Below are 24,142 nucleotides of genomic sequence, written 5' to 3'. Positions count from 1 at the left end.
TCCCTGTCCCAATGCTGCACTCCCAGCTGACTTATGCCAGGAGAGTGTTGTTTGTCCCTGTGGAAATTCAGAAGATCCATATCTCAGCAGCTATAAAAATCTAACACCTTGTCTCCTGTCTCTCTGTTACAGATTTACACAATAAGAAATATACACTTTATCGGTCAAGCACAGATCACAGTGAACTCGACCTGATTTGTGAAGCTCATTCTGAGTCCACTAAAACTAAATGGACCTGGAGGTCGCGTTATTTTCAGAGTGAAAAGAAAGAAATAGCTTCTGCATCAAAATCTCAGCCCATCGATGTAAACAGGACCTACTTTGGGCATCGTCTGGTCCCCACAGAGACAAATTTTAATGGCAAGAGTTTCAGTGTGAGGATTGTCCCTGTCCTGTTTGAAGATGCTGGAGTTTACACATGTATTTCGGGGAAGTATAAAATGGTGACCATTAAACTAATCACAGTTAAAGGTAGGAGACAGAATGTTGCTGCTGTTTTCAATGATCAAGTCAATGTTTAAAATCTGAATGATTTTCTTGTTTACACAATGACAGCTGAACCATCTGATGCAGTGACTGAGGGAGACACCGTTACCCTGACCTGCTCTGTCTCTGATGTCACTGAATCAATGAGACTGGTTTGGATCAATAGTGATGGCAAAACTGTTGTAGAGAAAACATTGAAGGAAGAGAAACAGGAACAGGGTTTGTTACAGCTGATTATTCAGAATGCCGACCGAGACAGAAGGAACTGGACATGTGTTTTGTTTCATCAAAACATTCCAAAGGTTTTAATTCCACATTATCTGAAGGTTAACAGTAAGTGTCTCAGACGATAATCTTTTTAACCCACATCAAAGGTTCTTGTCACTTGCTGATCTTTTGTTATGAAAACCTCTTATTTTTTATATTCTATTGCACTCCGTATCAGTGAAAGTTCACAACATACCTGCACAAATAAAACTCAAACCACACAATGGAGAGAAACTGAAGGAGACTATTTTTTTTCAGCTTTGATGTCCATGACACTTCTATAAGGAATCCTTTCCATGTTAAGTCCCCTCTGTCACTAGTTGACCGTAACTTAGTCGATTTCCTTGCATCCAGTGTTGCTGGCATTGGACGCAGTCCAGAGAAGGTTCAGTCGGTTGATCCCGGGTAAGGAGGGATTTTCTAATGAGGAGCGGTTGAGTACGTAGGGACTGTACTGATTGGGGATTAGAAGAATGAGAGACGACCTTATTGAAACAAAAGTTTCTTAGGGGGCTTGACAGGGTAGATGCTGAAAGGTTGGTTCCCCTTGTGGGACAGTCGAGGACCAGGGGGCATAATCTCAGAGTAAAGGGGCGTCCATTAAAAACAGGGATGAGGAGGAATTTCTTCTCTCAGAGGGTAGTCAATCTGTGGAATTCGTTACCACAGAGGGCTGTAGAGGCTGGGTCGTTAAGTGTATTCAAGGCTGAGATAGACAGATTTTTAAACAGAAAGGGAATCAAGGATTATAAGGACAAGGCAGGAAAGTGGAGTTGAGGATTATCAGATCAGCCATGATCTCATTGAATGACGGAGCAGACTCGATGGGCCACAAGGCCTACTTCTGCTCCTACGTCTTATGGTTTATGTTGCATAATGATAGAAAATGTGACACTTGACTCAAGCACTCATTTGAATCTGACTTCAAATTGACCAATGTCACTTCCAGAAGTGGAGGCAATTGGCAGGGATTGGTTGAGTGGAATGTTTGCTGAATGCCAGGATGATTGGCCGAGAACTGATTGGCAGGTTGATGATTGACTGGTTGGTTAAGCATCGATTAATGAGGGAAATGCTTGGATAATTGTCCAAGGAGTGATTAACTTCCAAATGATTGGTCGTGAATGATTAGATGATTGGATGATTAGGGAGTGATTGGTCAAGAAATGAGTGGGTGGTTGGCTAGATATGATTGGTCAGGATCAATTGGTCTGGAGTCAATAGGAATCAGGGGTAAAATCCTCCACTGGCTGGAGTCACAGCTAGGAGAAAGGAAGATGGTTGTGGTTGTTGGAGGTCAATCATCTCAGCTCCAGGACATCACTGCAGCAGTTCCTCAGGGTAGTGTCCTTGGCTCAACCATGTTCAGCTGCTTCATCAATGACCTTCCTTTCACCATAAAGTTATAAGTGGGGATGTTCACTGAGGATTGCACGATGTTCAGCACCATTTGCGACGACTCAGATACTGAAGCAGACCATATCCAAATGCAGCAAGACCTGGACAAAATGCAGGTTTGGGCAGACAAGTGGCAAGTAACATTCATGCCACACAAGTGCCAGGCAATGACCATGTCCAACAAGAGAGAATCCAACCATCACCCCTTGGGGTTCAATGGCATTAAAATCACTGAATCCACCACTATCAACATCCTGTGGGTAACCATTGACCAGAAACTGAATTGGACTAGCCATATAAATATTGTGGCTACTAAAGCAGGTCAGAGGCTTTGAATCATGCGGTGAGTAACTCACCTCCTGACTCCCCAAATCCTGTTCACAATCTACAGGGCACAAGTCAGGAGTGCGATGGAATACTCCCCACTTGCCTGGATGAGTGCAGCTCCCACAACACTCAAGAAGCTTGAAACCACCCAGGACAAAGCAGCCCACTTGATTGGCACCATATCCACAAACATTCACTCCCTCCACCACCGACGCACAGTGGCAGCAGTGTCTACCAGCTACAAGGTGCACAGCAGGAATTCACCAAGATTCCTTCGACAGGACTTTCCAAACCCACGACTACTACCATCGAGAAGGACAAGGGCAGCCGATAGATGGGAACACCACCACCTGGGCTTTTCCCTCCAAGTCACTCATCATCCTGACTTGGAAATATATCGCCGTTCCTTCACTGTCGCAGTGTCAAAATCCTGGAACTCCCTCCCTAACAGCACTGTGGGTGTACCTACACCAAATAGACTGCAGCGGTTCAAGAAGGCAGCTCACCACTGCCTTCTCAAGGGCAATTAGGGACGGGCAATAAATGCTGGCCAAGCCAGCAAAATCCACATCCTGTAATTGAATTTAAACAAAATAATTGGAGGATTGTCCATCGAACGATTGGATGATTGGTGAACACTTGTTGAAGGAATGATTGGATGTGGGCTGATTGATAAGTAATGAGTGGACAGGGACTAATAGAATGGGCTGTCCATTCCACTTACTGGGTAGAATTTTACTGTCCCCTGAGGGTGGGTTTGCAGAGCATGGGAGGCTCATAAAATTTCATGAGTGCCTTTCATGCAGCTTACCTGCCCACACGTGTCCATGGTTTAACAGGCAGCGGGTGAGGCCTTGTGTGGGCCCACCCACCCTTGATCCAATTGAGGTCCTTAAGTGGCCAATTAATAACCTTTTCCCATCCGGTTGCAATTTTCAGCTGATGGATAGAGGTTGCTGATGAGCAGGAAGCCCTGCCACCCATAAACCCCTGCCCCACTGGTCCTCATCCATGTAACGTCAGATTGGGAAGGGAGCAGAAATAACTCGCTTTCCGTTTACTAATTTAAATTTTATAGCTCTTGGTTTCCTGGTTTGGAGTAAGTTTGCCTCTGAATTGTAGCCAGCAATAGTCTGAGTGCACAGGGCTGCAACACTCAGTCACACGTCATTTATATTGGTCAACTAACTTCAGGGACAACTATGTGAAAACCATATTGGAAATACAGATGCAATGCTGTTCAGGTGGAAAACAGGAGCACAGGATTTGCATCCATCATTTCTGCACCAAGTGCCCATCTTTTAGATTCTATTTTGACATTAAGACCAGGAAAATCACCCTGTAAAATTTTGGGACAGAACCTATGGAAGTGAGCTCTGTGAGATTAAATGGCTTTCTTTTCACAATGTAATACAGATCAGGAGACCATTCGACCCATCATGATTGTGCTGGAATCATATTTGTATCATTTTCTGCTGAACTGAATAATAATAATAGGAGGCCACTCTCAGTACAAAGTCTTCGATAATTTCTTTAAGCTCTTGACTTGTGATCAAAGTTAGGAATAAAAAATTATCAAAACATTCATTGTAAGGCCATGTTTATTTAAACAAGCAATCTTGAACAAGAGGGTTACTTTGATAGTTTTTCCCAAACCACAATCTGTTCCTTTTCTTTTGCTAACCCGTCTTTTACACCATTTCCCACCTGACACAATGTGGACAATTGGCTATTTCCAGGTCTCTACTGAAGGTCGCCTCCAACCTGCCACCAGGTGATGGTGGTACATGGGGTGAGTTGTTGCTGATGTATCTCTTCACCATCCCAGGGGAATGTTCATCCACACTTGCCCCAGCTCCCTCTGAAAAATTAACCTAGATTGTATATTTGGTTAGAGGTGCATCATGGTTACAAACACATACCAGCGTCTTCCTGCTCTAATATGTATTGTAGAGCAATTACTGAGGAAGCATTATCAAGACCATTATGTCTTGTTCAATATTTTATTTTGATCCATTTCTATCTGTCGCACAAAGTCAAAATCTACCCCATTGAATGCAGCTCTCATTCAAATAGTCATTATTCAAGTATAACCTTGTAAAGGAGCAATATTCACCTATTGTACAGCATGAGGTTTCACAGCTGAATCAAATCCTGAGCTTACCAGTCATCTGCACACAACTTGAAGCAATTGTTGGAATGCAACCAGGAGGTAGAACCCTGTGTGATTTATATTTTCTGTTCTATAACTGATGGGGACTGAGGACAGTTGTGACACTCCAACATTCCTGAGTGAGGTCAGTTAACTTGTATCAGGGATTAAACCTATGATCTACTGGTTTGTATGGTTGGATACAAATCAGGCAGAAGGTTTATCTACTGGGTCATGAGGGGAGCTTAATTAGTTTCTTCTGAGTTAAACTATAAACTAAATGTAAAATCTGTGCTTATTCTTCTCACAGATTCTTACACTTTTCAACATACCAGTGTTGTTATTTTTGTGAGCCTGGCTTTTCTCCTTCTCATTATCCTGGCAGTGGTGCTGAGGATAAAGTGCAAAGCTGCAGGTAAGATAGGAAAATTGTTGCAACCAATTTCAGCTTTCATACATTCAAGTGAATGTGAATGTGGCACATGTTTCAAGAAATTAAGAATTACAAATACATCTTGTTTATAATTTGTTATAACTAATTATAGCTGTACTTATAATTATCATTTATAATAAGATGTATTCCACTCTGATTACTCACAGCAAGTCCCGTCCTCCTATCATCCCTCTGCTTGCTGACCTACATTGGCTCCTGATCAAACAACGTGTTGATTTTAAACAATTCTCACCCTTGTTTTCAGATCACCATGGCCTTGACCCTCCCTCTCTCTATAATCTCCCCCATACACAAACCGTCTGGGGTCTCTGTGCTCCTCCAATTCTGGCCTCTTGTGCATTCCCAATTCTAATTGCTTCACCATTGGTTGCCATGCCTTCAGTTGTTCTGAGCTCTGGAATTCCCTCCCTACATCTCCCTGTCTCTCTACGTCCCTTTCCTCATTTAAGACACTTCTTAAGACTGACCTCTTTGACCAAGTATTTGGTCAACTGACTGACTGGGCAGAACTTAAGGCTTTCCCCTGAGGTAGGTTTGATGGCAGTGGGGGGAATTTAATAGGGCAGGAAGTGGACCCCACCACCTTCCTGCCTCTGACCCCCAAAGATTTTGCGGTACGAAAGCTCAAGGATGGCCTTCCTGCCCTGTTGGCAATTGAGGTCCTTAAGTGGGCCATTAATGGTATTCACCCAGCGGCAGGTGGGGGGAGCTCAAAAACCAAATCCTTTAGGTGTTGCTTGGAGGTCTCTTGTTATTGGGTACTGAGTGCCTGCTCGAGGAACCTGCGGTATCCGGAAGTTGGGAACTCACTGAAAGCCAACCCCTGCCCTTGCTGCTGAACATCCTCCACCGCAAACCCCCACCCCACGACCTCCCCCCAACTCCCTCTGTGCCTGGGTCCCTGTGCAATCCTGGGTTTCGGGTGGGTGCATTACCAGCAGCAGCCACCCCTCCCCCAGTGTCACTGCAGAGCAATGCAAAGCCTCTAGTCTCTAATTAACTGACAGGCGGGATTTCCACTCCAGGTCCTTGATCCAGGGGATGGCCCACCGCTGCACAGTTATGTGCCTAGCTGGCACTTAATTTACCGGGTCTTCCCAAAAGTAGGCAATGCGGGTCCCTCACCAGCTCACCAGCTAGAGGGTGAGATCCCCGTTGCCTACGATGAAAACTGCCCAATATCTCCTTTTGAGGCTTGGTGTAATACTTTATTTTATAATGCTCTTTTGAAGCACCTTGGGGTATTTCATTGACATTCAAGGCACTAAAGTGATGTAAGTTGTTGCTGATGTGGGATTACATAAACAGATGTGTTTGTGTCTCTGTTCTTATTCACTCATGGGATGTGGGCATGAGTGCAAGGCCAGCATTTATTGCTTTATGGCACTTGAGAAGGTGGTGCTGAGCTGCCATCTTCAACCTTTGCAGTCCATCTGGTGCAAGTACATGAATAGTGCTGTTAGCAAGGGTGATGCAAGATTTTGACCCAGCAACAGGGAAGAAATGGTGACATATTTCCAAATCAGGATGGTGTGTGCCTTGGAAGAGAACTTGCTGGTGCTGGTGTTTCCATTCACCTGCTGGTGTCTTCTTTGGTAGAGGTCCCAGGTTTAGTTCGGCACTGCCAAAGAAACTTTGGCCATTTGCTGCAGTGCAACATGTACATTGTTGTCTCTGTTGCCATGGTGCACCAATAGCAGAGGGAGTATATATTTAGGTGGTAGATGGGGCACCAACCTGATGGGCTGCTTTGTCTTCGATGGTGTTGAGCTTCTTGAATGGTATCCGAGCTGAAATCATCCAGGCAAGTAGAGAGAATCCTATCACATTCCTGGCTTGTGCCTTGTAGATGGTGGACAGGTTAGGAGAGTCAGGAGATGAGTTAGTCTCCATAGAATTCTCAGCCTCTGACCTGTTCTAGTTGCCACAGTATTTTATATAGATGCTCCAACTAAGCTCCTATACTGAGGCCTGTAGCTCAGTTTCTGATAGCACTGTCGATAAAACCTTCCATCGCTTTTTAGATGATTGTAAACTGATGGAGTGGTAATTTTCTGGATTAGGTTTGTACTGCTTCTTTGTGGCCAGGACTTACCTGGGCAATTTTCCACATTGTTGATTAGATGCAGGGTATTGTAGCTGTACTGCAAAAGCTTGGCTTGGAGTGTGACTAGTCCTGGAGAACAAGTCTTCAGAACTACAGCGAAATTATGTCAAGATCCATAATCTTTGTTGTATTCTGTGTGTTCACTTATTGCTTGCTATCACTTGGAGTGAATTGAATTACCCTCCTCCTGTTGGGGACATCAGTAGGAGGCCGAGATGGATCATCCACTTGGCACTTCTGGTTGAAGATGGTAGCAAATTCTTCAGCTTTGTCTTTTGCACTGATGTGCTTGCCTTCCCCATCATGAGGATGAGAAGGTTTGTTGAGCCTCCTCCTTCAGTTAATTGTCTGATTGTCAATCACCATTCATGTGGCAGGACTGGGGAGATTTGATCTGATCCATTGCTTATGATAGAGCTTATCTCAGTATACCGCATGCTGTTTCCGCTCTTTGAAATGCACGCAGCCAACTTGATCAGTAATGTTGTAGCTTCACTGGGTTGGCAACACATCCTTTGGAATGCCTGGTGCTGGTCCTGGCATGTTCTCCTGCACTCATCCTTGAGCCATGGTTGGCCCCCTGGTTTGATGGTAATGGGAGAGGCTGTCGGGACACAAGGCTACAGACTTTTTTTTTATTTGTTCTTGGGATGTGGGCCTCGCTGGCTAGGCCAGCATGTATAGCTTTCCTAATTGCCCTTATTCGGAGGGTATTTTTAAGAGCCAACCACATTTCTGTAGTTCTGGACTCACATGTCAGCCAGACCAGGTGAGGATAGCAGATTTCTTTCAGTGAACCAGATGGGTTTTTATGAGAATTAACAAGGGTTTCATGGTCATCATTAGACTTTTAACTCCAGGTACTTATTGAATTCCACCATCTGCTGTGGTGGGATTTGTATCTGGGTTCACCAGAGCATTGCCCTGGGTCTCTGGATTACTAGTCCTGTAACAATATCACTACGCTACCACCTCCCTGTAGAGTGTGATTGGATATAATTGTCCTGTTGCTGATGGCCTACAGTGACTCACAGATGCCCAGTTTCCAGCTGCTACATCTACTCTGAATATATCGCACTCATCGTAACATACTGGAGGGTATTTTCAATGCGAAGATGGGATTTCATCTTCACAAGGACTGTGTGCTGGTCACTCCTGCCAACATGGTCATGGACAGATGAATCTGCAACAGGTTTTTATGTCCTGTTGAGTCTCTCACTCCCTGTCACAGACCGAGTCTGGCAGATATTTCCTTCAGGATTCAGCCAGTTCGATCAGTCGTGGACCTTCCAAACCACTTTTGGTGACAGACATTGAAGTACCCATCCAGAGTACATTCCATGCTCTTGCCACCCACGGTGATTCTTACAAGTGGCATTCAGTTGGGAGGTATACTGATTCATCAGTTGAACGAATGTGGTAATCAGTAAGAGATTTCCTTGTCCATGTTTAACCTGATACCATGAAACTTCATGGGTCTGATGTTAACGTTGAGGCATCAAGGGCCACAACCTCCTGACTGAATGCCACTGTGCCGCCACCTCTGGTGGGGCTGTCCTTTTGGTGGTGGAAAATTCTGGATCATTGTCTGGAAGACATGATTGAGTGAGTATGACTATGTCAGGCTATTACTTGACTGGTCCTTGGTTGAGATCCCCAGATGCTAGTGAGGTGAATTTTGCAGTGCCAATTGGACAGGATATGCTTTTCGTTGCTGGTGCCTAGATCAATGCTGGGTGGCCTGACTGGTTTGATGTTTATTTGACTTTCCTGCAACTCGGAGTGGGGCTTGTGTCAAGTCAAGTATCACCAGCTCTGGATCTGATATTTGCAGATATATCTATTATATTTTGTCACAATGTTTGTAATATCTGGTCTCGTGGTCCATTTTGAAGCAGAGTTTATTGATAAGAATGTATGACGTTTATAAGGAAAGCTGACTGTGGGTTAATAGGTGACCTCTATATGAACAGGTTTGGAAAGTCAAAGACCAAAAGCTCTGCAACCAGGGGAAAATACAGAAGATGCATCTCAGCTTTATTCAAATCTTCATGAAGTTCAGCAAATACAAGGTAACATTTAAACCGTTCAAATAAGAATTTTACAAGTGCTGCGTTCTGTTTGTTCATTACAGTTATGTATCCCCATTTATATTTTTCAATTACACTTCAAAAACACAGCAATTTGCACTTTTATTCTGTCACACCCAAATATCAGGTTGAATGTAAATGTAATGAATTGTAACCATCCTAATAAGTTCCCAATTTTACTGTTTGGTCTTCACTGCAGACTCTTGTAATCCAGGTACTTTCTAAACCTTAGTTTGTAGGGTACTGTGTTATATAGACTGCTCAAATATTCCAATTAATAGCTCTTCTGAAACAATAGCTGTATTTTGAGTCCTTAACCCTTCCCCTCGATGTGTGGCTGTACATTTCCTGAGATATCACCCGACAACCATTAAATGTCTCCAACACTTGTCAAACTTACTCTAGTTTTTCTAAAACCACTTGTGACAACTAGCACCAGTGATATAGTACAGCATGACAATCCTTTTTAGACAATATTGGTTTGTTTCCTGGGGGTCTGATTCCATTTTCCAAATTATTTCAGTATGTCTCATTAGCCATGTAGCAGTATTGTAGAATTGCCTGATACAACTTCTTTAAAAATCAAGTCTTTCTCACGTTCTAATCAGAAAAATCTTATTTCCCGGGTGATAACGAGACTGCGGTGCCTGAGACGAGTAGATTCGATGAATATGCAGTTGTCAGTAGAAAGGCAGAAAAAGACAGTGAGTAACTGAATCATACGATGGCTCCATCTGTGTGGGTATTGTTAAAATAGAGACTGACAAATTTAATTCTGTTAAATTTTGCTTCTAGTTTAATACTTTGAGTGGGAAGCACTTCAGATCTGCAATGGTAAATACTGAGAGATTTTAAGACTCTTTAATAATATAATACTGGTCTGCTCAATACTGGCAGGGCTCAAGCACAATACAGAAACATATTTATTCAGCCACCCTGGTCATTGTATATATCAAAGGTTTACAATAGGAATGGCTGTTTGAAATTAAATCTAATATAAAGCACAGAAAGAGACCATTCGGCCCGACCAGAACACGTCGGCATGGTTGGTTAAAGTAGCAGTTAATGACCGACTGGGATATTTTAATTACCTACTCGACAGCTCCAAGGAGGGTGGAAAGCTGGTTCAGTGCTTGGACCATTGCTGTTCGTAATTTATATTAATGAGTTAGACTTTACAAACACAAACAATTTCTAAATTTGTGGACTATACCAAATTAGTCAGGGGAGGGAGTGATATTCAATACAGAGGAAGACTGCAGTAAATGACAAGAAGACATTAATAAACTTAAAGAATGGGCATATAATTGACAAATAAGTTTCAATTTAGATAATGAGAGGTTTTATGTTTTGGTGAGAAAAATTAGGCTAAAAATTATTTGGAACATAATGGGATAGAGGAGCAAAACCCCCCGTGTGAAGCCTAGAAATGGGCTGGATGTTGTCAGGATCCCAACTCGACATCACTTGTTAGGATTTAACTCACACCCGCCTCTCCTTTCCCGTTAAAACTCACCCCCCACCCACCTACCCAACCACCCACCCCCCCCAACATGTATCTACTCTGTCAAAACCGATTACAATTTTAAAGAAATCTACATCCCCCCATGCCCGACACCAGCCCAAACCCCCAACCCACACCAGCTGCACCTCAACCGTCTTATTTCAAGATGCCTGTTGCCTTCCTGCCAACCATTGAATTTTCACAAGTTATAAGCCTCTTCCTTTGATCTAATACAAACTTTAACATCTTTGATTAATCAAAATTATACCACTCTTTTCTGTGCTGTTTTGTGTGTTAAAGTAGTGCATATTTGAAAATTATTTATTAATTATTTAAATTGATTGTTTGCCATCATATAGTTTGATGGACTTTCCTAATCTACCTTAGCTAACATGCTAATCATATCTATGTATTATTTTGCTTTTATAGATTTAAGACCCTAGTTGTGGACTTAACTAAATCATTTTTAAACTCAGTATAAAATGTTATCATTCTAAGTTCACTTTAAAAGAAATTCACAACTTGTTTTGGGATGTGTTCATGCACCACATATATTGATGCAAATTCTATATTTCTGTCTTATTCTGTGCAGATACAGAGAGAGAAGATATTCATTATGGATCTATTGATTTTCAGAAAAAAGCAACAGGTAGTGAAACTTAACGTTGCAATTCTTTCTCATGTTTTTATTTTTGTGTTCTTCAAGGTGAGGGATGTTACTGCTGGGTAATAAACCTTATTTAGCCTGAATTACCTTGAGGCACCTGATGTCAACATCAAGCAGTCCGAGGGTAAAGCTCCTCATACTCGACCACTTCAAAGTGCTGAGTAGCTGTGGTTCAGTGGGGAACACTCTTTTCTCTGAGTCAGAGGGTTGTAGGTTCAAATACCACTCTAGAGACTTGAGCACAAAATCTAGGCTGACACATCAATGCAGTACTGAGGCAGTGCTGTATTATTGGAAATGCCGTCTTTCAGAAGAGATTTTAAACCGAGGCCCTGTATGCTCTCCCTGGTGGACACTAAAAAAAAGCCATAGCACAATTTATTGAATAAAGGGGTGATTTCCTGATTATCTTGGGCAATGTTTTTTGCTCAACTAACATCAATTAGAAACAGATGATCTGGTTATTATCACATTGCTGTTTGTGGAAGTCTGTTGCACACAAATTGGCTGCAGTGTTTCCTGCATTACAACATGGAGCACACTTCAAAAGTAGCCCAATGCAGCAAGACCTGGACAACATTCGGGCTTGGGCTGAGAAGGTACAAATAACATTTGTGCTGCACAAGTGCCAGGTAATAACCATCTCCAGCAAGAGAGAACCCAACCATCTTCCCTTGACAATCAATGACCTTACCATTGCTGAATCCCCCACTATCAACATCCTGTTCAATACCATTGAACAGAAACTGAACTGGATCTGTCATATGAATACTATGGTTACAAGAACAGGTCAGAGGGTGGGAATTCTGTGGCGAGTAACTCACTTCCTGACTCCCCAAAGCCTGCCCACAATCTACAAGGCACATGTCAGAAGTGTGACGGAGTACTCTCCATTTGCCTGGATGAGTGCAGCTCCAACAACACTCAGGAAGCTTGACGCCATTCAGGACAAAACAGCCCGCTAGACTGGCACCCCATTAACCTCAGTAAATATTCACTCTCTCCATGACTGACACACAGTGGCAGCACTGTATACCATCTACAAGATGCACTGAAGCAACTCACCAAGGCTTTGACAGCAGCTTCCAAACCCACAACCTCTTGCAGTGGTTGAAGAAGGCTGTTCACCACTATCTTCTCAAAGGTATTTAGGGATGGGCAAAAATGCTGGCCTAGCCAGCGATGCCCATATCGTGTGAAAGAATAAATAAGAAAAAAACATTCAAGTGCCTCAACAGCAAAATAAAGTATAATGGTGACTAAAGTGCTGGGCCACCAACCTGAAAGTCATGAGTTCCAATTCGGCCATGTTATGTTGAGAAATTGAATCTAATAAATCTCCCCATTTGTAGGCCAGCACCAGAGAACTTGTGGTAATGTCCCTCAGAGAAAGGCACTTACTTTGTGGCTTCAGTGGGATGCTAACCTAAACCACGTGGTTAACCTTTAGCCATCTCTGAAGTATATACTTGCTTCAATATAGAATTCTTAAGTCAGGTGGGGATGAGCAATAAATGTGGCTCTGACCAGGGTTAGCAACTACCTGAGAACAAATACATTGAACATAGGGACCATATTACTTCCTTCACTGACAATAAAGCATGCTAACTATTAGCATTGTTGCTAATTTTATTCATAGCATTGATAATGCCTTTGCAATTGGAAATATTTCCAGAAAGAAGCTTTTTAATGGACAACCATTTTATTGTAACTATTTTTGAACAAACTATTGAAGTTGTTAACAATGTGGAACCAGAATCAAAGGAAAATATTTGACATTCTTGAATAATATCATGTCAAATATTGAACATGTGGCTTTGAAGGAAACTTGTTTCAGCCCTCTGAGTACCAGCTTGTCTCAGGGTCAGCACACTTGCTTCTGAGAAGCAAGGTCACAGTTTTGAGCCTTGTTACTTGCAGTCTAGGCTGAGAGAGTGCTAACTGTCGGTGTGTTGCCGAGCACGGTGATTAAACTCTGAAAGTGTGCAAGAGGCTTTCACATGTCCTGACGATGTGAAAGACATTGAAAATTCATCCCAAATTGATCTAAATAAAGCTAATTTTTATTTGGGTATGTAGCTGACACCTGTTTCCTGGGCATTAATGATCAGGAAAGGGGTGGTGACAATTCACACTTGACTTCCATTCCTTTAATCGTGCCGATATTGCTACAGTGGGAATAAGACTGACGGAGCATTTCCCACTATCTCCGGCTCCACTTTCTTCCAATAACCCATCCAAAGGGCACCCAGTTCCAACAGCACCTGAATGAGCCGGCAATGGGTCATGCAATCTCCCAGCAATGATGGATGGAGTGTTGTGATGTTCCCTGTAGCACATTGTGGAAACGCCATGCTTAGTATGGATGTGAGTCATGTAGATCAAACCTGGCTATTGGCTGTATGAGTGAATGCCATAAATCGAGGATGTTTGTATGCCATTTGTCATTTTTTTCAGCCTGATCTGTCAATATTATTCGTTAATTGGAATGATGTTGAATATCACAGGGAGCAGACAGGGAGAAGGGAGTACACAGCGGAACACACAATCTTCAGACACTGTAAGTACATTGATTCCGAGTCATGAAATTGCACCCTAAATTATCAATATCTACAACATTCGTAAAATTATTGATGAGAAGAGATGCAATAATCGATCACATTAATAGAAGTGATTAATTTCTGTCTTGCAGGAACTGGCTCCTTCAGAGGAAGATGTTTCACCTGTCATCTATGCACAAGTAGCAAAAGCACAATATAAATAATCTTCACAGGAGAGACAGGAATAGCTTGGAGTCAGATATATAAAACATAACATGTTTCTGTGAATTAATATTTTTAACCACAGAAAAAACTGGAGCTTTCTTCCTATGCACCTACTCTGATTTAAAATAATCATTGCCTCATACTTTTGAAACATGAAAGCAACTTGCAATAGAAATTGTTCTCTTGATATGGTTTCAACAATCATTTCACAGCTTCTGCAGATACTGTGTAAAAAAGGTTTCATTATGAAAAATAAATTGAATGTTCCATGGTGCTCTGCCCACTCAATTAATATCTCAATTGTAATAACCAACAATGAGGATTCAACTATGCAATGTGTCACTAAACCTTGAGTTTCTCTTTATCTGATTGGGTCACTGTGGAACATTCATCCTTTTAACAGCAAGCAGTATTTAATCAATTCACTCAGCGATCTTTGGTTACGACTGTGAGTTTCACAAATCAACCTCATGAATGCTTTTGTTATGCAAATATATTTGAGAATACGACAATCTTTTCTCAGAAGAAACAAAAACCCAATGAATATACATATTTAAGCATCGTCTGTTGGTTTCAGGCCCATATTCTTAGGTGGAAATGATGACAGTACGCGCATTATTGCTGCCAATCATATGTAATGGAGTCTAAGTCACTGCGCTATTTCCTTATGCCATACTGATGTGAACAGAATTTAACTCCACCATTGGACCATTCTCCAAATCTACATTAGCTGATGGCGTAATGATGGATTTGAAATTTATAGGTAGATGTTGGTGCAGTGGTAATGTCACTGGACTAGTAATCCAGAGGTCCAGGCTACTGCTCTGGGACATAGGTTCGAATCCCACCATTGTAGCGGTGGAATTTGAATTCAGTTAATAAATCTGTAATATAGTCTCAGTAATAGTGATGGTGAAAATATTATCGATTGTCATAAAAACCCATCTGGTTCACTAATCCCCTTTAGGGAAGGAAATTTGCCATCCTTACCTTATCTGGCCTACATCTGACTCCAGACCCACAGCAATGTTGTTGCCTCTTAACTGCCCTCTGAAATTGCCTTGCAAGACACTCAGCTCAAGGGCAATTAGGGATGGGCAACACATGCTGGCCTTGCCAGTGATGCCCATGAAGGAATAAAGAAGGAAACGATGTGTTAACTCCTGGATAACATTGGAATATAAAATTGAGTGTCATAGATAGGGTAGACAGGAAGCAACTTTTCCCCTTGGTGGAGGGATCGATAACCAAGGGGTGTAGATTTAAGGTAAGGGGCAGGAGGTTTAGAGGGGATGTGAGGAAGAAGTTTTTCATCCAGAGGGTGGTGAGAACCTGCCTGAAAGGGTGGTAGAGGCAGAAATCCTCATAACATTTAAGAAGTATCTGGATGTGCACTTGCGATGGCATGGCATACAAGGCTATGGGTCTAGTGCTGGAAAGTGGGATTAGAATAGCTAGGTACTTGTTTGACCGGCGCAGACTCGATGGGCCGAAGGGGCTTTTTCTGTGTTGTAGACCTCTATGACTCTATGACTATGACATTAGGAAGTAGCATTGATTGATCCATTCCTCATTGTCCCATATCCCATCAAAACACCGCAGGTGAAAATGGGATAATAGGGAATGGTGTTATGATCTCTGTAGAGACCAATAACTTTAAAAAGGAAATTTGAACTTCCAGTTAATAGCTGAAAGGAAGATACAACAAGATCTCACATTTTAAGCAGTTTCCTGTAACAAAAGACTAAAAGCACTTCTGAATAAACTCTACCTTTGCTGACAACTTATACTTTAAACCACAAAATAGAAAACTGCCCTTATTTTTGCACAACCTAGAAAACACACTTCACAGGTATACATTCCACACTCCTTTAAGTAGATACTCAATACTCACAAAATCAGTCCAAAGTGATTCTTAAAAGTTTAGTTCTGTACTTTTCCTTTCCTAGCCTGGAACATTTTAACTCCAGAAATGCCATTCACAGTGTAGGTTTTCCTGGAGACTTCTTCCTCTCGCTAAACCTAGACAAATATTCCAGTCCAGTTTCAACTCATCACCAATTTGGTCTTTTCAGTTTGAGTGTGAATTCTCACCGGCATTCCTGCATTGTGAACCATCAAAACTTTTAGCCTCTACCTGTTCTCTCTTTCCGGGATCCTAGCAGTCGACCAATGTCTGAGAGTTTTCAGGGATATTTTAGAATTCCTTCCCCTCTCAAAGCCATTTTCATGGCAATATGAATGACATGGGCCTTGTATCCAGCTAGAAATGCTGATTAGCTTTCCTTAAGTGCCCAACTCTCTTTCACTTTGGATTTAAATGGGCAGTTGAAAGTGCAACTGTTTTAAACCTGACGTTCTAAACATTATTCTGGGACTTAAAAGAATCACAGTCTATCCACTGTTAGCACACTGGCTGCTGTCATTGTCTCCAATCGTAAACCCCGTGCACCTTTTTCCCAGGAAAACAATCTGGGCCCCCTTTAATCTTTAACAATCAAATCACAAAGACTTGATGTCAGGCAGACTTCAGAACAGGTAACGTGACCCACTTCACTTTACCCTTAAATTAAAGACACAATTCTGAAATAACAATCTTATCAACATCATAATTGTAACAATGGATTAATCATATGTACAGAAAAGTGGTGTTCCTAATTAGTAGGCAATAAGATCTTATCAGTTATTGCTTAACCTGAAAATCCTGGAAGCACCTCTCCCTGATGGAAGTACAGGGGATAGAATTTTGATTGTCAGCATGTCCTAGCTCTGTCTCTGTCCCGAAGACTTTTGCTATTAATAGCCCCTTGTAGTCATCAGACAGGGTTCTGAGTGAAATCACAGGCCTCCTTGCCACACAATCAAGGTGCCAGCCACTGCAGCCAAGGAGATATGTTCCCAAAGTGATCCTCAAACTTTCCCCCTTTCCAGATGCAAAAAAAAACATACACCTTTTCACTCCTGAATGTAAAGTGATGGAAAATGCGCCAAATAAGGGTAAAAAAAATCCAATCTTGGACCTTTTAAGCTTGTACCTTTCTTAAAACCTTCATAGCCTTCTGAATTTCCTTCTTCAAAATTAATAATTTGGGGTCCACTTTGCAGCATATATTACAAGTTTCATATGTTACATTCAGGGTTATTTGGGAGGTGTAGGCCCTTCTGATGATGTGCTAGCTTGTTGTCAGTTGTAACGTGTTGACGCCTTGACCTCAATACAGTGAGGACATGAGTAAGAGGTAGAATGAGGCAGATGGCAAATATATACCTCAGACTGAAGGAGAGAGAAAAACTCAGAAGTTTTCACTTTATATGTTTAGGTTTCAATTCAATGTTGCCTATTAATCTTTTCTCAGAATCTCTCTGTCTCCTGCATATTTTTTTTTGTTCATTCAGGATATGTGGGCTTCACAGGCTGGACCAGCATTTATTGCCCATCCCTAGTTACCCTTGAGAAGTTGGTGGTGACTTGCCTTCTTGAACTGTTCAGTCCATGTGGCGGAGGTACAATTCCATCCTATGCTTTCCATAGACTGGTTATTAACTGAAGCTTGCTCCTGACATTGGTCATAACCCTCCTTTTTCAGTTTTAAGTTTTATTTCTTTTGTCATGCATTAGCTTTGGGCACTCAATCTATTCCCTCCAAAGCCATTTGCTGAGTTTGTATATGAACTATCTCTTCCCTGAATGCCCTCTGTTGTTCCATTACTGCTTTACCCTGCTATCACTTTTTTCAAATCTACCTGTGCTGGGTCTCTTCTTAGATCGCTGAAATTAGCTCTTTCACAGTTGAGTACTTGTACCTTTGCTAGTTACTAGTCTATTCTGTAATTATTCTAACAGGTTCTTAAACAGATCCTTTTGCTACCCATCACTAAATGGTTTGGAACTTAATATTTCCCATTTTAAGGAATGGTTGAGCATGTTATGCATGTACTCAATGAAGTTTAGAAGAAGAGGAGGTGATCTTATTGAAACATGCAAGATTCTGAAGGGGCTTGACAGGGTTGATGCTGAGAGGATATTACCTTTAATGCTTGCAAAACACAGAACATGTCTACCATTAAATGTGATTCTGTGATTGGACAGCACTTGCTAAACAATCCTGAGTGGGCTAAAAATTACACTAACAACCAATTTAAGATTTTCAGTTGGGCCCTCAATGTAGCTCACTTATGCTTGCTAGAAGCAACATAATCACATGTGGGGACATGTCCACTGCAGGCAAAAGGGCCATGCCCACACATTGCATTTTTTTGAAATAAACAAAAGCCTGGAAGACATTAGTTCCCTCGTGCATTTTCCATGGCGATGTCTCAACTAATCAGAGTCAACTTTCTAACATATAAGCACCGTGCTCCCTTTGAAATTTTGGTATTCTTGTGGTCTATCCTGATGAGTGCAAGGTGAAAAGCTTTGACAGCATGTCTCTTTTTGCAGCAATACTCAAGCTCTGCACAACCAAGCAACTATGTATAAGGTTGAATTGACAGAGTTTTAATCTACAAAGGAGTCAAGAGTTTTGAGGAAGGACAGTGGAGTTAAGGCCATAATCAAATCAGTCATGATCTTATTGAATGGCAGAATAAGCTTGAGGGGCCAAATGGCCTACTCATGCTCCTTTTTCTCATGTTACCCTCTTTTTCCTGTTTTGAGCAATTTTGCATCTCAGCCTAAACACCCACAATTCTACTGATGTCTAAATCCTGAGCTGGAAATGGAGAGGAAGCTCGCCTGTCCTGTAATTTCACAAGAGACAACGTCAATTACTTTATGTAATGTAATAACTGAAAACAGCAGCTTGTTGGGTATCTCTGCACCAGGAGCTTAGCTGCATACTTTCTGAACCACTTTAATACTCTTTTCCCACAAGGTAGGTTATCTTACTGCAATCATAATTCTATTTAAAGGATTTATCTAAATGCCTTTGAATAACAGCAATTTGCTCCGTGATTTTACATAATTTTTGATCTTTGAATTTAGACTGAACAAGGACATCAAGTATTTATTGATAAGATTTCAACTCCTTTTGCATAAAACTCCAGTGGATTTCTTATAAAACAAAGTCTGTCAATTACCATTTTACACTTTTGAAGCTTTCCTGTCTGTTGCTCGATCAATGTAACAGTTTCCTTCTATGTTTTTGTTATATCTTGCTCTAGACTTGACTAATCTATCAGACTCCTGGCTGGTCTCCCACGCTCTTGAGCTCTGTAAGCTTGAGGCCATCGAAAACCTGGTGCTTGTGTGCTAACGTGCAATAATTTCTGTTCACCCATCACCCTATTGACATACAATCCATTGAGATATCTCCAATCCTCCAATTCTGGCCACTTGAGCTTCCCTGATTTTAATCATTCCATCACTGGCAGCTCTGAATTCATCTGCTATGGCTCCAAGCTCTGAAATTCCCTCCATAACCTCTGCAGCTCTCTACCTCTCTTTTGTAATTAAGGCACTCCTTAAGATCGATCAAGCTTTTGGTCATCTGCCCTAATTTCTCCTTATGCAACTTGGTGTCATATTTGATAACTTTCCCTGAATTGCTTTGGGAGGTTTTAATATTTTCAAGGCACTAGGTACAGAAGGACGCATTGTGGTAACAACTCAATTTGGTGTTTCTGGTTTTCCAAATGACCCTCTGGTTCTGTTTGAGGTTTTCATTGTTGAAAAAAACTTCTATTTATTTAACTGAAAATTAACTGGGAAAACACAGCAGGTCTGACAGCATCTGTGGAGAGAGAAACAGAGTTTACGTTTCAAGTCCACATGACTCTTCTTCAGAGCCTTACGGACTCGAAACGTTAACTCTGTTTCTCTCTCCACAGTTGCTGTCAGACCTGCTGAGTTTTTCCAGAATTTTCTGTTTTTATTTCAGATTTCCAGCATCCTCAGTATTTTGGCTTTTATTCTATTTACTTAATGCCTTCTAAAATAATAATAGATTGCAAGATGCTTTCCGGAATGTTATGAAGCAAAGTTTGTTTCCAAGCCACTAAAGGAGTTATCAGAGCAGATGAACAAAACTTGATCAAAGAGATGGACTTAAAGGAGTAACTTAAATGAGGAAATAGGGAAAGAAATAGAAAGGCAAAGAGATTTAGGGAGGGAATTCCAGAGCTTCGGACATCATCAGCTGAAGGCCTGGCCACCAAGGTTCCACTGGCCATTCAATTCTTTAACTGATCAGTGAGGCTCAACTTAGTTGAACATATTTCTCTGGGAGATAAGAGCTGCAAAAGTCACAAAATAAAATGTAAGAGAAAAAAAATTGAAACATTATGGATGAACTTGATTGGCAGATCATAGTGTGCGCTTGAATAATGTCCTGACTTTGCATTCAGCACTTCCTGTATTTGAAAGTTCCTTGCAGCAATGGTGACCATGAAACTGTCATTTTTTTTAGTTGTAAAAGCCCATCTGGTTCATTAAAGCCCTTGTGAGAAGGAAATCTGCCATCCTCACCTGGTCTGACCTACAGTGACACTAAGAGAGGCATCATCAAACACTAAGATGCACTACAGCAACTCACCAAGGCTCCATAGGCAGCACCTTCCGAACCCACGACTGCTACCACCCAGAAGGACAAGAGCAGCAGATACATGGGAACACAAATATATCACCTTGCCTTCACTGTTGCTGGGTCAAAATCCTGGAGGTCCCCCCCTCTCAGTACTGTGGGTGTACATTCATCACCTGAGCAATATCAGTTCAACAAGGTAGCTCACCATCACCTTTTCAATGACAATTAGGGATGGGCAATAAGTGCTGGCCTTGCCATCGATGCCCACACCCTATGAATGGGTATATTTTGGAAATACTCAGCAGATTTTGAAGTTGTGGAAAAGAAACAGTTAACATTTCAAATCAATGAACAAGAAAATGAGAGAGATTTAACTGGTATTAAACATGTACAGTGGCAGGTGTTACAAATATGGCATTTTTAAGATTGTTATGTTTTGGGACTATGGGCGTAATTGTCCCAGATTTGCATTAAGTGCGGGGATAAAGGATGTGTTACCTCCCAGCTGCAAGGGCGGCTTTTCACGCTGCATTGTCCGCTTCCCGACTCATTAATTATGCAGCCACAGGAAACATGCTGTCTCGCTGGTGGGCAGCCTCTGAATCACCCTCTAAGCCATTACCTCACCATTTCCTCATATCGAGCGCCATATCTAAACTGCAGCTGCGCACGCAGTTCTCAATGCTTGCAGCCCAGGACTGCTCCAGTAAATACATAGCCCTGAAAGCCAAGACGAGTTCAGTGACCCATCACTGAAATGCCTTTCGGAGGCCGGCCGTGATGACCTCCATCCCCGTTCTGGCCACAGGAGGTTCAGCAATCGCACTGCTCCAGCTTGGGAGATGGTGGCAGTGGTGGTCAGTGACAATACTGCACAGAAGAGGTTTCTTCCAGTTCAGAAAGAGGATTAATGATCTCATTTGTGCCCCCAGGGTATGGCAACAATCTCATCACTCTGAACTCAGGCATTCACAAGGCCATCATACATTCACTGGCATCTCACTCACTGCCAGATCAAGGGACGTCACAACTCACTCTCTCACACACACCCTCACATTTCCATCGGGCCTCATGTCCCCTGGAGGCTGCCTCTTCAGGCCTCAACATCTTGAGGCCACTTGCATAGATCAGCATGTGATCCCTCTACACATCCTGGGAAACCCACTTTCCCCAGTCCAGCCCTTGGCCTGCAGGCTGCAGTTTTTTTTATGCGTTCACGGGATGTGGGCGTCACTGGCCGGGCCAGCATTTATTACCCATCCCTAGCTGCCCTTGTTCAGAGGGCATTTAAGAGTCAACCGCATTGCTGTGGGTCTGGAGTCACATGTAGGCCAGACCAGGTAAGGATGGCAGATTTCCTTCCCTAAAGGACATTGAAAAGACACTCCCGTAGAGACCTGCCTGTGAACACTGCTAAAAATGATGTGGTTCAGCCTGGGAACCCTGGCGCTGATGACCGTGAGTGCTGCCTGAAGCGCGGGAGGCAAACAGACTTCGGAGTCCCGAGTGAAACAAGTCAGCGTGCAATCACATCGACGTGCCCGGATGATCCAGCATGGGGGATGATTCCGGCTGGCAGGGATTATAATTACAGACAGATGTATTAAAATAACATTCCTGATGTCTGGCAGCGGGAAACGCGGAGTGCCATTGACAGGTGGAGCAGGTGATCGCAAATTGGCTACACGACGTCATGAAGCTGATTTTTGGCTTTCCTGCCATATTGTCTACTCACGTCAAATGCTACTTGCTGTTAATCTATAGACTTGCATAAAATTCATCAGTTTTCTGATCAGTGTAATTTAACTATATATAAGTGAAAATTATGGTGAAGTATTTTGCAACTGTAATATTGCCCATTCGTCCTATAATAAGAAAATTACATATATTTTCTTTTTTCACTTAAATTATTTTATGTTTAAGCAGAATTCTTTGTGGATCATGGATACAGGATGGGTTCAAGATGCATCACATCTTACTCCGAATAGATTAATTGCACAGTTTAAAATTTTATGAAATGACTTCTGCTACAATCATCACAGGAAGTGGTGGAGTACTTTACTGAAAATGTTTATTGTACATTTTATAGTTCCCAGTTCCCAGTGAGGCAATAATTTCACAATGTGTTTTACCTCATTTCTTCTTCACCATATCTGGAATGTTAAACATATTCAAAAAATGTTATTCAGTTTTACTTCAGGTGGTTCTATATTACATATAATATATATTATCTCTATATCAGAATGTATATTTCTTACAGGGAAAGAGGCTGAATCTGTGAAATGAGTCTACAATTTACCTGCAGCAGAACATCAGGTGTTTTGATCTTAAGTTTCTTTGTATTTCCACTTCAGACTGTTCTCACACAAAGTAAGTGATTTTTTTCCTCTGTCAGGCACAAACACTCTTGTTTTACTTTATTATAGTGATCAATGAAATGACTTACCCACTGTTCAGGAAAGGGTCGGGGGTGGGGGTGTGCTTCATTCCCATTTCTCAGCCCCTTTTAATAAGATTCAGGGGTTTGCTTTTCAAATTCCAACAACTGAACAACTTAATAAAATGAAAATTGCTAACCAATTTCTCATTGTTCTTCAATTCCATTTCCCAATCTAACAATTACTCTGTCCATCTGTCTATTCATCCAATCTTGGACGCAGCAAGGGGTGACTGAATAGAGTTCTTTAACATTATAAAGGTGCTTGATAGGATAAAAGATGTTTCCACTTGAGGTTGAGCCAAAATGGCCCATTTATATACACCAAATTCTATATAATTCTAGTTTAGTGTCCAAACTAATTTATTATAAATACAGTGTGCATAGAGCCATGGTGCTTTAGTAACCTCAATGAGAGTTGCTGTCCTACCATGAGACACATGAGAGTTATTGCTTTTGATAAGTACCCTTATGAAAATGTAAATAAAATAATCGTTACAATGAGGATTTTACTGTTATTCTTGTGTATCCAATATTACTTATCTGCTATCCATGAAACAAAGGTGCATAATGATTCAAAGTTGAAATACAGGGAATGGTATTGAAGAACGAGTGACTGATCATGTGACCAGTGTCACCAGGGGCCACCTGGAAGATTCAGAATACATGAAGTATCACCTTCACAGATAAGGCAAAGCACCCAGACGAAAGTCAGCTTCAAGGCCTGAATCTTCTGGTCAACGTGCAGGGGTGGGCCCCACTCGCCGACGTGTAAAATGTTGTGCGGAGATGTCAGGCGTGCGTCCCGACGTCACCACGCGTCATTCCGATCCTCAGTTCAGCGGGTGCGCGCCAGAGTTGGCTGCACACCCACCAAACTGCCAAAGGCCTATTAAGGCCATTAATCAACTCATTAGACCTAAGACATAGGAGCAGAAATTAGGCCATTCGGCCCATTGAGTCT

General features: G+C 41.9%; 2 protein-coding genes across 2 annotated transcripts in view; both read left to right on the top strand.

The window, feature by feature from the left end:
• LOC144686108 (uncharacterized) overlaps positions 1-24,142 on the top strand; it is a 114,688-nt gene that overhangs the window by 19,980 nt on the left and 70,566 nt on the right. Inside the window, exon 7 of the mRNA XM_078551254.1 lies at positions 133-471. Within this exon, the coding sequence (XP_078407380.1) occupies positions 133-471 (339 nt within the window). The remainder of the gene's footprint in view (positions 1-132; positions 472-24,142) is intronic.
• Positions 396-14,500, top strand: LOC144686000 (uncharacterized). The gene is made up of 7 exons (XM_078551116.1): positions 396-819; positions 4,941-5,045; positions 9,165-9,263; positions 9,890-9,985; positions 11,378-11,434; positions 13,960-14,012; positions 14,145-14,500. The coding sequence occupies exons 1-7, from the start codon at positions 549-551 to the stop codon at positions 14,214-14,216; spliced, it is 753 nt and encodes a 250-aa protein (XP_078407242.1). The 5' UTR covers positions 396-548; the 3' UTR covers positions 14,217-14,500.

Source organism: Cetorhinus maximus, chromosome 10 (genome assembly GCF_964194155.1).
Source record: "Cetorhinus maximus chromosome 10, sCetMax3.hap1.1, whole genome shotgun sequence".
NCBI lineage: Eukaryota > Metazoa > Chordata > Chondrichthyes > Lamniformes > Cetorhinidae > Cetorhinus > Cetorhinus maximus.
Note: the sequence above shows the minus strand (reverse complement) of the source record. Positions and strands in the feature narration are given on the sequence as shown.